The 12666-nt window shown below is 36.8% G+C and overlaps 1 protein-coding gene across 1 annotated transcript in view; it reads right to left on the bottom strand.

Moving 5' to 3' along the window:
* Positions 1–4364, bottom strand: part of LOC125654795 (uncharacterized) — a 10985-nt gene extending 6621 nt beyond the window's left edge. Inside the window, exons 1-3 of the mRNA XM_056144692.1 lie at positions 4342–4364; positions 4037–4071; positions 2916–3033 (exon numbers count right to left, since the gene is read on the bottom strand). Of these exons, the coding sequence (XP_056000667.1) occupies positions 2916–3001 (86 nt within the window). The 5' untranslated portion in view covers positions 3002–3033; positions 4037–4071; positions 4342–4364. The remainder of the gene's footprint in view (positions 1–2915; positions 3034–4036; positions 4072–4341) is intronic.
* Positions 4365–12666: the final 8302 nt, after the last annotated feature.

Raw genomic sequence — 12666 nt, 5'->3', positions numbered from 1 at the left:
GTCCTAGCCAATTAATTTGGTATATTTTGGCCTATTACGTCATTTTGTTTCAACTTGGTTTATTACGTCATTTGTTTGATTATGATAATAAATGACATGTTCACTTAAAATGTGGGTTGTTTTTCCCATTAAACATTTCAATGATTATCCAATTACAAAAACTGAGCTACGGAATGCCAGAGTTGTTTGCTCGTATATGGGATTTTCTATTTCAAAATTGCGGAATATAAATGTTGCTTACTTATGCAATATTCATATTGTTAATTGTCTGAATCCTTAAAAATTGAACGAATGTTTTATACGAATAGTCATTGAATTTTCTTTTTTATTTCTCGCATTTTCCAAGTACAGTATTTTTTTCTTCAATTTACGTGATATCCGAAGTGTTGTTAGCCATCACTCTACAAATGTACAACTTGACAGAGTTGGAAGAGAAGCACCATTTACGATCTCTAGGGCATTGTCGGTTACTGCGATGCTAGGGTAATGATATCAATATTTTCCTTTGACAAGACAAATGTTCGAAAAGTTAAGTTCTCAAAGGAGAACCATGATTCTTCATTAACCTAATTTCAAAACTGCAGTAAAGTGTGGAGTTGATGTCGAGTGTAATTTTTCTTCGTCTATTTTTTTTATCTGATCTTCCCAATGTGTTCTAAAGCATTTGTTACCAATCGACAAGTGATACAGGGTTGTTTTGTTTTTTTCAATACTCATTTCTCATAAATCTGGTATAAAGTTATATTATAACAATTGTATATAAAACATTGTGAATGACAAACTCTATTATAAACATGATTTCATAGACTATACGCCTTTAGTAGAGATGTACTAGAAACCACCGCCAGGCACTAGGGGCCATAAAATTACAACGAAATCTCTTGATACAAGTCTCACTTTTACAGAAAGGAAAATATAGCTAAAAGGCGAGACTGGGATCAAATGGGAGGTGCGATCGGTCTTGTTTTATGACCTCGGAGAGTTTCCATGAATAGAATTTTCCCGAGTTTAAATGTAGTTTTCCGCAAGGGAAACTTCTGGCATCTATGAAGATTCCACATGGAGGTGGGAGGGGAAGAGCTTAACTTTACCCTTTCTTCAAACATTGCTCTTCTGCAAAGAAAACTATATATTGCATATATGCAATTTGATTGATTAGATATTGTTTAACGTCCCTCTTGAGAATATTTCTCGCATATGGAGACGTCACCGCTGCCGATGAAGGGCTGCAAAATTTAGGCCTACGCTCGGCGCTTATATGGCCTTTGAGCAATTTGAAAATTCATGAAACAAGCTACATGTAACAATGATACTTAATTAACAAAATTGAAATTAGTCTCTACATGTGCCACATAAAGCTAGACTTGTATTGATTTGATTGAAATGCCATAAAATTCGTGTTCGGCGGCTTGATATGTATAGATCTAGTAGTGCATTCACCGTCCAACCTCTCTATTATTTATATCACTGATTTATTTATCCCTATGGATATGACTGCAAATAATAATTGTTGTTTTATCGCAATTTTAATTCATAAATAAGAATCATCCGTATGCAATCCCGACCCAGCGCCCCAAATGACGTGTACTTCAGTTGATTGTATTTTGTTTATCGTCCTGCCCAAGAATTGTATAATCATGGAGACGTGAAGGGCTGCAAAAGTTAGGCCAATGCTCGGTGCTTATGGCCATTGAGCAGGGAGGGATCTTTTTATCGTGCCACACCTTCTGTGACACGGGACCTCGGTTTTTGCGGCCTCATCCGAAAGACCGCCCTATTCTAACCCGAATCCCCACGGGATACGTCATATGACACATATTTTAATCTGTGATAAATAAAAGAGACACGTACAATTTTAAGTATAAAATACGTCTCAAATTGGTAAATTTATTACATTTACGAATTATGAATTCATAAAAGCACCTGTGTTAATTATGTAAAGAAATGAAAACTATTAGGACTGATGCGATGCCGGCATCTGTTTTTTTTTTTTTTTTTTTTTTTTATTCCACTCATTTTCCAACATGTTATATAAAGTTGAGTGATCCATAAGCGACGGATCCATGCAAGTAAATCAGGGATGTTAGAATGCAGAAACTAAGCACTAAACCAATGTTATATGTAATGTTGATATATAAAAAAACCAACATTTTGTGTACAAATCTAACCAAGACATTTCCATTGTACACTTAGGTCTGTATTCCACTTTTCCCCGCATTAATCCAAAGCTCGGATTGTATTGGAAATATGACAAAAATCTAACATTCATAGTCATGTGAATTTTTCACCCAATTCTCCTTTCTTCAACACTTTGCTGTGTATGGCATAATGTTTATTTAAATAAAGGCGCACGCAGACAGACTGCATTTCAAACTGCGCGTTTAGTAAGTGACTGAATTCTACTAAATCGGCTAAAAGTAACTTTTCTGTCATTCATCAAATCCAGTTATGTAACTGGGGCGAACACAGAGGTCTTACAGAATCGAATTAACAAGAAAAATTGGTGAATTCACCAGAGACAAATGTAAGATCAAGCTCCCTTAAGGTGAACAAAAAAAAAACCTAAGACATACAGGCTTCCTTAAAGTGAACGTAAAAGACTTCCCATATATGAACCTTAGACATGCAAATGTACAAACTTCCTTAAAGCGAACGAAAAAGACGTCTAATACATTCGTTATGTTTTGTCAACATCGAAAGAGATATACCCACGTTATAATAAAGATTGATGGACGCATTCGGAATCAGAGCATCCGGACATGAGAATGTGTGACGATTTGTTTATTTTGTATCAATTTTAATATATATTTAAAAGGCAAAAAGTAGATTCTTTCATTGAATAATCTGTCCTTTGGAAGACAGCTTCAAATCTCAAATCAAGAAAAACGATATAAATACGACAATAACATACTCACTTTTTCTTTGGTATGGAGAATGACTTGTACAAGGGAGACGGAGTTGTGAAGTGTTCGGATGATAATTCTGGAGTCGAGAAATTCATCTGTTCTCTACAGATAACCAAAACGGCATCTTCTAACAAAATAAAGGTGTCCTATTATAATATCAACTCTAGATCTGTTATTGATCAAACTGGGCCATAAAAACATTCGTTAAAACATTTGTAAAGGCATTAGAACAATATGCAAAAACAATCCAGTAACTCCTGGAGACGTGGGCTACCCATCTGTTCAATATTTACCAAGTTTATAATGCAATTCGTGATATAGCTTTAATGTGTTTATATTGTTTGCGCATTACGTAAGCCACGAGGTTGAGGATTAGCTCGCGAGAAATTGCCTATGAGTGAGTTTACCTCTATCAAATCTAATCGTTAATTATGTTAAAATCATATCTCAAAATAAAAATCCTCCTAAAAATCTTATTGAAATAATAGTAGCACGAAACGAATATGATTTTACATCACAAAAATATTTTAAATTGTTTTCCAATATCATTACAAAAATTCATATATACAGAAAATATAGCATTTGAATACACATGCATCTGCATGTTTCATTAGTCTGTCCTCCTTAGCACACACCACAACCTCTGTTGTATCAATTATAGCATTTCGTCACTACTTACCTGTACTGTTGAAGAGTCGTGCATTTGTATTCTCATATAATGTACCTCCTATATCACTTAAAAGTGGCTTGAGTGAAATACATATACTTTACAGGTTCATAAGTAATGAAATTCTCCCAGCCACATCGTACATACCAGTGAATTTTCTGAAAATTCTGTTTAGTTGCAAATGCGTCAACAAACGAATACAAAACTCGGACCGATATAAAATAGAACGGTTATTTTTTTTAACCTATTATTAGACCGACATTTTTAAATCTGGTAAACTTTACACATCAGTTTTTCTTCACTACAAAAGATACAGTGGCATACGTATGTACAATTCTCCATATCATTTATATACAAGACAAAAATAATAGTACTTACGAAAAGAAAAATTACGTTCTGAAAATGTCTGCCGTTATATCTATATTTGTTTATTGATCCCCTGGCGAATAATTTGGAGGCTTACCTGTAGGTAGACGTAACAAGTCGCTGTAGATTTCACTAAAACAAGAACAACTGTGGAATGTACCTATAACTGTACAATGATTTATTGCAGAGTCCAACTGTGTGCTCCTTCACATTTTTCATTTTAAAAATACCGAATATATTTTCCCACCAATTCGATCTTAAATGGATTTAGGAAATTCATACAGTCTTTATGCAGACGTTTCAACAAAAATACGATTACGGATAATTTTTAATGTAGATATAAAGTATTTTATCATTTAACATTCAAAGAACAAAAATATTTCCAAAAGAGTATTACCTTACCCCTTTCTATAATCTTTAAATGAAAGACAGCGTCACCAACCAGATATTTAGCTCAAGTTTTATGGAAGTCATAAAAATCACTTTAGCTGAGAGCTTCTATCGATTTCTTCTCTGCATGAAAAAATTTGCCACCTATAAATTTCTGTGTCTTTTCCCTTGGAAAATCCCCGCTATTTTTTGTGGTTTTATGATAAAATACGCTATTTCCCAAGTATATCCGAGGCAGTTCTCTAAATATTATTAGAATTTGAACCATTTTAATTAATTTGTGTTATACATAGGTTCCACATTTACAAAATAATGTACATTAGCTCACTTTGATAAAAATAACTTTTAATCCGTGAAATGTCACTGATATAGAAAGACTTCATATAGAAGGTCTAGGGGAAAAGTTACGTTTTTTGTTAGCTTATCAAAATCGAAAATTTCCAAAGCCACATTTGTACCAGATATGATGACTTGGTAAACAACTGCATTTGTATTTTAAAATAGAAGTTAATTTTGACTCTGAAGCAATCGAAATTAATGTCAGCCAGATTGCATTTCTTATTGTTTCGGGAATTAGCAACACTTCTTTGGGACCAACGGGGTGACATTTGTACCAGGTATGGTGACTTCACATTCAGTCGTTCTGGGTAAGAACTCGATTTTGTTTTAGCCAATCAAAAGCCATGCAGACCGTTTCTTGATTTCGGATCTCTCTGAAAGGTAACAGAAGTTCTTTTGCAACATATTCCAGAAACTAAATCGACTTTTCTCATCCCATATTGGAATTTCAATAATATTGGAATTTCAATACCCTCAATACAGAACAAAAACACCTCTTCCTAACCACTAGAACAGTTGTACAAAGTAAGCGGATTGTGTTTGCGGACGGTGACAGCAGACACGTGACGTGTGCCCATTATTAGCAAAAACTCGTTAAAAGCAAAGACACGTCATACTTATTTGGTTAGCTGTTGTCTTAAATCCTATAACATTCTATGTTACAGACCCTTATAAAGATACATAAAACGTTTCCATGTAAACACCGCGTCATTTCGTTTATCGTCCGACTTCCTGTCGCATAAAATCCTAGAGTGGAGAACCGGCGTTATTTTTCACCAAGAACACTATTCTAGATAATGACGATCAAGGTTTTCTCTCTGTTAATTGTCAAGAACTGATTAAAAGTTTTACTTCGCACTCTTCGTCTCCCTGTCCTGAGAATTAGTTTCGATCTTTCATTACGCTATTAAAAAAATGACCTCGCAATTGATAGGGTCGACAATTCATTTAGCAAAATCAGAAACAATCGTACTTAGGTCCCAGACAGTCACAAATTGATTCCTGGCATTACGGTGAGGGTGACTACGTAGATGTAGAATGAAGTGTCTTCATGTCGCGGTAAAATCAATGAATGTAAGGCTAAAGCTGGTTCAGGTGTAAAAGAAATATATACATGTACGATGTATTAAGTGGAACCTATGCAGGAAAACATAACAGCACATTACGATATACTAATGCTTTTGTCACCGACTAGTGATTGCAAAGATCCTTTAAGGATTTCTGTTTTCAGTATGTACGTAAGTTTGCGAAGACGTCTCTACGATTCAAGGCGGTTTTGCTCTTGACATTTCTACGACGATTCAAGGCTTCGTCACGGCAAGAAATTGTGTCTACGATTCGAGAAAAGCCCATTCGAGTCTATTTGGGGACATGAAATTGCATTATGCTTGCCCTTTAGTGCTCCAACACAATCGCTTAACTGCTAACAAGTGAGATCTTCGTTTGTAACCTTGTCAAAAATTAAAATGCCACCCAGGAAGAGGGTAAAACAAAAATAAACAGAAGAAACGTATATCGCCAAAGTTGAAGACCGTGGTGATATAATTCAAGATCAAGAACTTTCAGAAAAGATATAAGAACCCCTGCAAAAGAATCGGCCACGGAACATTAATTTCAGTGATAAACAAGAGACAGAACTTGTAGACTGGTTAAAGAATCAACCTATATTTTATAATAAGGACTCCAAAGAATACAAAGATACTCAAAAAAGCTGCGTCTTTTGGAGGAAAAGGCAAAGCAAATGGATGGTTCCTGGTAAGAATTTTAATGCAATCATGATACCCGGTATTGAGAACATGTTTAAACTTTTTAAACATAGAACGATTGTAAGTTTGTTTCCAATTAACTTGTCTTCATTTTAGTGGCAAATTTGGTATATAAGCAAGAGAAATCAGGTAATTGTTGCAGAGGACTTACACACACACACACACACACAGAGACAGAGAGAGAGAGAGAGATAGAGAGAGAGAGATGAGTGAAGGAGTCATTTTCTTTTCTATCCAACTTGCATAGTTTGAGTAGTCAGTCGACATGCCATAAGTGTAAGTATCGTTATGATAGATAGAGGGGGGACAATTCATCTATATATCCTCGTTTTGATTCATGATTTTATCTATTATAGTTCCGGGCACAATTGGGTTTGAATAGCACAGGTAGACCTGATACACCTCAAACCAGAAATTCAAGCTCTACTCATTCACAAAGCGTGAAGGAACATACTGCAAAAAAGGAAATTTAACACCAGAGATTTGGAAATGTAAGCATAATTTGATAAGAGGGTAACAGATACAAAAAAGACTGCTGAACAGAATCGACAAACTCGTCAAGTCTGTAGATAATCTCTGCACACCTTGGACAAATTGGATGGGGACCATGTGGGAACAATGCCATCGTCAATCTTTTGACAGTCTTCTATGGTATTATTCTGATTTAGCATCACTTCAACGGTAGCAAAGAGCAAGTGAAGAACAGCGACAAAGTTGTGGGGACTTCCAACCAATTAAATTGGACACAACCCAGCTTCTGTATGGGCAACAACAACAGATCCAGACATCTCCAAGTTCGTCCTCAAACTCGTTCCATATTTAGCTTATTTCTAAACACCTTGCAGTCAGACATTTATCATGAGGAATATACCTAGCGTGACGAAAATCAATAATAAATGCACATATTGTCATTAAAGTTGCAAACTGATCTGACAAAAATCATTCACTGTTTTATATCACACTTTTTAAGATTTGTTGATATCTTCTTATTCAGGGAATGAATGAATCATGAACAGTGTTTTGCGTCATTACTTAATGTTCTGTTGATTACAAAAAGCATTGTACATACCAATACAACATATCATTGGGTCAAATGCTGTCTGGCGTATTTCATACCGATTGTTAGGCCGTTCTTGGCACACTGATTTTGACTACGGATTACCCCGTTTACCTGATGAAGATATAGGGCTAACGGCGGGTGTGACCGGTCGACAGGGGATGTGTACTCCTCCTAGGCACCTGATCCCACCTCTGGTATATCCAGGGGTCCGTGTTTGCCCACCTCTATTTTGTATTCCTTATACCCGTTATGAAATTGATCACTGTTCGTTATCTTCACCTTTCACAATGATTGTTTAAGAATCTAAACAATTCTTAAGTTCCGTCTTGAGAAAGATTTTATGAGCCATGTCCTAAGAGAAAAGGCTTCATCACCAATGATGAAATAGTGGATGACACATCATAATATGGAAGAGGGACAGGTTCTGGAAATCCAATATCTTTATATTTAATTAATCGTTTAGTTCCGAGTTGTCTTAAATACTGTAGCGTCTAATGCAGAGCTGTTTGCACCTACGTCAACTCAATTGAATTTATAATCAGCATCAACAATATTTGAATTTGAGAGCGAAACCCTTTGTATCTGTAATAAAGTGAGCCTACATTTTGCAGACATTTTATAGCAATATGCTTCCCATCCAAAGCACCAAGAACATGGTCAAGGTTCCATGAAAGGTGATGATAACGAACAGTGATCAATCTGATAACTCCTATAAGGAATACAAACTAAAACGTTAGGCAAACACGAACCCCTGAACATACCAGAGGTGAAATCAGTTGCCTAGGAGTAAGCATCCCCTGTCAACAGGTCACACTCGCCGTGAGCCCTATATCTTAATGTCTTGTTACTCTGACTTTAAACTTAAAGTAGCAGCGCCCTTGCTGGGAAATCTGTACTCTAAATCTTCATCATCGTCGTTGACTCTAAATGTCTCAAATATCTGTTGCCACTCATGTGTAGTTGTTGGACATGCAACTACTTCATTAGCATATTCTGCTAATATACTTTTACAAACTTCTCGAACCAATTAAAAATTGTATTTGTTTGGAACTCGTAACCCGTACATTAGACTTGTGTATGACTCCTGTTGTTAAATACGGAAGTGGTATGGTCAACTTTAATCCAGGTTCCAAAGCCTTCCGAACCACGTGTCATTTCTTTCTAATCTGGCATTCAGTCTGTATACAAGCTCGCGAAATATATTTGACCCCACTCTGAGGAACCTTTTGAATGATAATTCGTTCTCAGTTTCAAATCCTCTCATTGAATGATCAAATTATCGATACTGAGTGCATCTGGAGATCTAAAGTCTTATCCAATATCTTCTCCTTTGTCTTTGTGGGTACTCGTGTGTAATAATTGGGCGATTACCTCGCCATTTTCTATTTCTCGCTGAGCGTGACGCATCATGTGTCAAAGTCCAACACTGACCCACGGCACTATTACACGTGTATGAGAGGGCTCTAGGTTTATCTCAATTTATGACACATCAATGCAACGCCCTGTAAGTGGTCGCAACCGAATCATGGCTAGTCAATGAGATACCATCGCAAAACTATGGAGAAGACTCGAGTGAAAGAAAACTCCACTGCGTTTAACATAAACGAATTGACACTTTACCGTGGTATTCTTGAATAATCTGATACGTGTCTTCCTTAAATTGAAATCAATCATGCAGCTGCCTTGTACATTGATTTGTAGATCCACCTTTATCCCCCATACCGTTAGCATGAAGAGAGAGCGCTATCAAAGCCATTTAATCCGCCTATTTATTGAACGCAGGAAACATGGATAGTTGACTATGTCCCATCGTCATGTTAGGTGGTCTTATATCAAGGAATGAGATCCAACATCGTTGTCTTCAATTGTAGAAACATTTAGTCGTGGCATGCTTAGTCTTCATACCAGTAGGGATGAACCAAAATGTTTCTTACATCAGAAAACATTCTTAAAGCTGCAATAACGAACAGTGCTCAATTTCATAACTCTTACATGTAAAACTTATACGGTACCAATTTTGATGCACCAGATGCGCATTTCGACAAATAATGTCTCTTCAGTGGTGCTCAACCGAAATGTTTGAAATCCGAAATAACTATGAAGTTTTAGATATATATATAGCCAAAAACAGCGTGCCAAACAAGTGGTGCCAAATTCGTCCAAGAATAAGAGCTATGCATGAGGAAGATAATCCTTAATTTTGAAATGAATTTCTAAATTTTATAACAGCAATTAAATATACATCCATGTAAGGAATACAAAATAGAGAGTAGGGCAAACACGGACCCCAGGATATACCAGAGGTATAATCAGGTGTCTAGGAGGAGTAAGCATCCCCTGTCGACCAGTCACACCCGCCGTAAGCCCTATATCTTGGTCAGGTAAACGGAGTAATCCACATTCAAATCAGTGTGCCAAGAACGGCCTAACAATCAGTATGAAACATGTCAGACAGAATTTGACCCGATGGTAGGTTGTATTTGGCAAACTAGATCAGTATAACGACCATGGAATTTGCGAAATGCTGACTTCAAATAAGACTGTTGAAATCCCTGTACCTTCAACTTCTTTGTATGGAGCAATTTCTATTGAACATGAAGAAATAATGGACGGACATGCTGAACATTTTGATTGAAATTCACCATTTTTTTAAACATCCTTTTCTGCTATTCCTGAGTATGCATTTAGATTTTATACAGTATCAGCAAACTTACACATAAATACTATATACTAAGTTTGGCCCCACCCTGGGGTCAGAACCCTTACTCTGGAGATCATCAACTTTACAATATTGGTAAAAGACTACCTGCTCTATCCATCTATTATTTCAATTTAGTATCAACACCACTAAATAAGATGTTATTTAAGTGTTTTACACATAAACACTATATAACAAGTTTGGTCCCGCCCTGGGGTCAGAACCCCTACCTCGGGGATCATGAAATTTACAATTTTGGTAGAGCCCTTCCTACTCTTCGATCCCGTGGGGATCCGGGTTAGAATAGGTCCTCAGTACCCCTTGCTTGTCGTAAGAGGCGACTAAATGAGGCGGTCCTTCGGATGAGACGACAAAAACCGAGGTCCCGTGTCGCAGCAGGTGTGGCACGATAAAAATTCCTCCTTGCTCAATGGCCATAACCGCCGATCATAGGCCTAAATTTTGTAGCCCTTCACCGGCAGTGGTGACGTCTCCATATGAGTGAAATATTCTCGAGAGGGACGTAAAACAATATGCAATCAATTCAATCCTGTTCTCCAACACCATGCATTTAGCTTTTCTTACATGTGTGCAGTTCAGAAGAATTTTGAAAATTGGTCAATTTTGGGTAGTTTTTGCCCCGCCCCTAAGGCCCCAGGGGTGATGGAGACCTGAAATTTACAATTTATGTGTCGATTCGATATATCCCTGTGAGCTCGAAATAATAATTTACACCACAGAGTCGTCCACTTCTGCTTCATACTTAGATATTTTATAGAAAGTAGACATTAACGGCAAACTGATAACTCAACTGTATGACAAACGGGATGGTTTCAGCTTCTCCATCGTTAACTTCCCATGTTTGTGTGGCGGTATTCCATTATCACCTGCATATGGTGTTTACATCTCAAAACTGATTCGGTGCACGGGGGCTTGTTCTGCGTATAGTCAGTTTTTGAATCGAGGCGAGCTGCTGACAGACAAGTTCATGTAAACATTTCATCTTTTAATACATTAGTCTCAGTCTCGATTGAAGTCAGCATTTCGCAAATTCTATGGTCGTTATAACGATCTAGTTGGTCGGTGCAACCTATCATTGGGTCAAATGCTGCCTGACGTGTTTCATACCGATTTTTAGGCCGTTCTTGGCACACTGGTTGTGACTACGGATAACTCCGTTTGCCTGGTCGGGGTGTGGGGCTCACGGCGGGTGTGGCCGGTCGACAGGGGATGGTTACTCCTCCTAGGCACCTGTTCTAGATGATAGATATTCAAGAAAAGGGGGATAAAGAACATTCATCAATCTTATAACTCCTATAAGCAATACAAAACAGAAAGTCGGGCAAACAAGGACCCTTGGATATACCAGAGGTGTGATCAAGTACCTAGGAGGAGTAAACATCCCCTGTCGACCGGTCACACCCATTGTGAGCGCTATATCTTTATCTGGTAAACATAGTCAACACGTCAGACAGCATTTGACTCAATGACAAGTTGTATTGGCAAACTAGACAATTATAACGACAATACAATTTGCGAAACAGTTGTAACTTTTCTAACATCAACCTGTTTCAAGTAGCCTGCCTCGATTTAAAAACTGATCATACGCAGAGCAAGCTTTTGCGTATCGAATCAGTTGATAGATATCAACACCATATGCATGTGATAATGGAATATTGCTACTTAAATATGGGAAGATGACAATGGAGAAGTTGAAATCATCCTGTTGTCATAAAGCTGAGTTGTTAGTTAAACAATGAATTATTAGTTTTTGAAAGATGTAGTCTCATAACTGCAACGGTATGTGCATACAAATTGAATAGCGGAAATGTACATGCAGACGACATGCTCGACGTGTTCATACGCCTAACAGTCTTTGCATTTATAAGCAAATATACTTCAAAACTCTTTAATGCATTTTATCACAGGGTTAAAGAGTAAGCGTAAATATTTTGCCGTTAACATTTATGTTCAATAAAATATATAAGTACGAAGTAGATGTTGGGGACTCTGGTGTCTTTTAATTCGAATTTACTGGTATATATCGAATATATTTCGCGCTTCATGAAAAGTATGCCGACATGAAGGGTTGCAGTTCATACCCTTAAATATTTTCAAGAATGAAATTTATTTTTTCTGTACTTTCTAGTTGTTAAAATACGTACTGTAAGATTCATACGCACCTTGTTTGCAGCTGCAGCACATTCATGAGGAAATTGCCATTATTACAATTTGTAAAACTATAAAAGGTAAAATCATTGGAAATATAGATATAACTATCATTCATATTTGATATTCTTTTATAGGAGAACAAGTTTTATCACATCTCAGCGAAATGCAATTTTCCGTACGAGTTCTAAAATCTGGAATATTCAGTATATTTAGTAGAAAACCCAACACTCATAAAGATGCACATAGTGTGTACTTGATGCATAGAATTTTTAAAAAAAAGTTAATGGATCGATCAATACTGT

The sequence above is a fragment of the Ostrea edulis genome, chromosome 7, assembly GCF_947568905.1.
Source record: "Ostrea edulis chromosome 7, xbOstEdul1.1, whole genome shotgun sequence".
Lineage (NCBI taxonomy): Eukaryota > Metazoa > Mollusca > Bivalvia > Ostreida > Ostreidae > Ostrea > Ostrea edulis.
The sequence above is the reverse complement of the archived record's forward strand: the minus strand, read 5'-3'. Positions and strand labels throughout refer to the sequence as shown.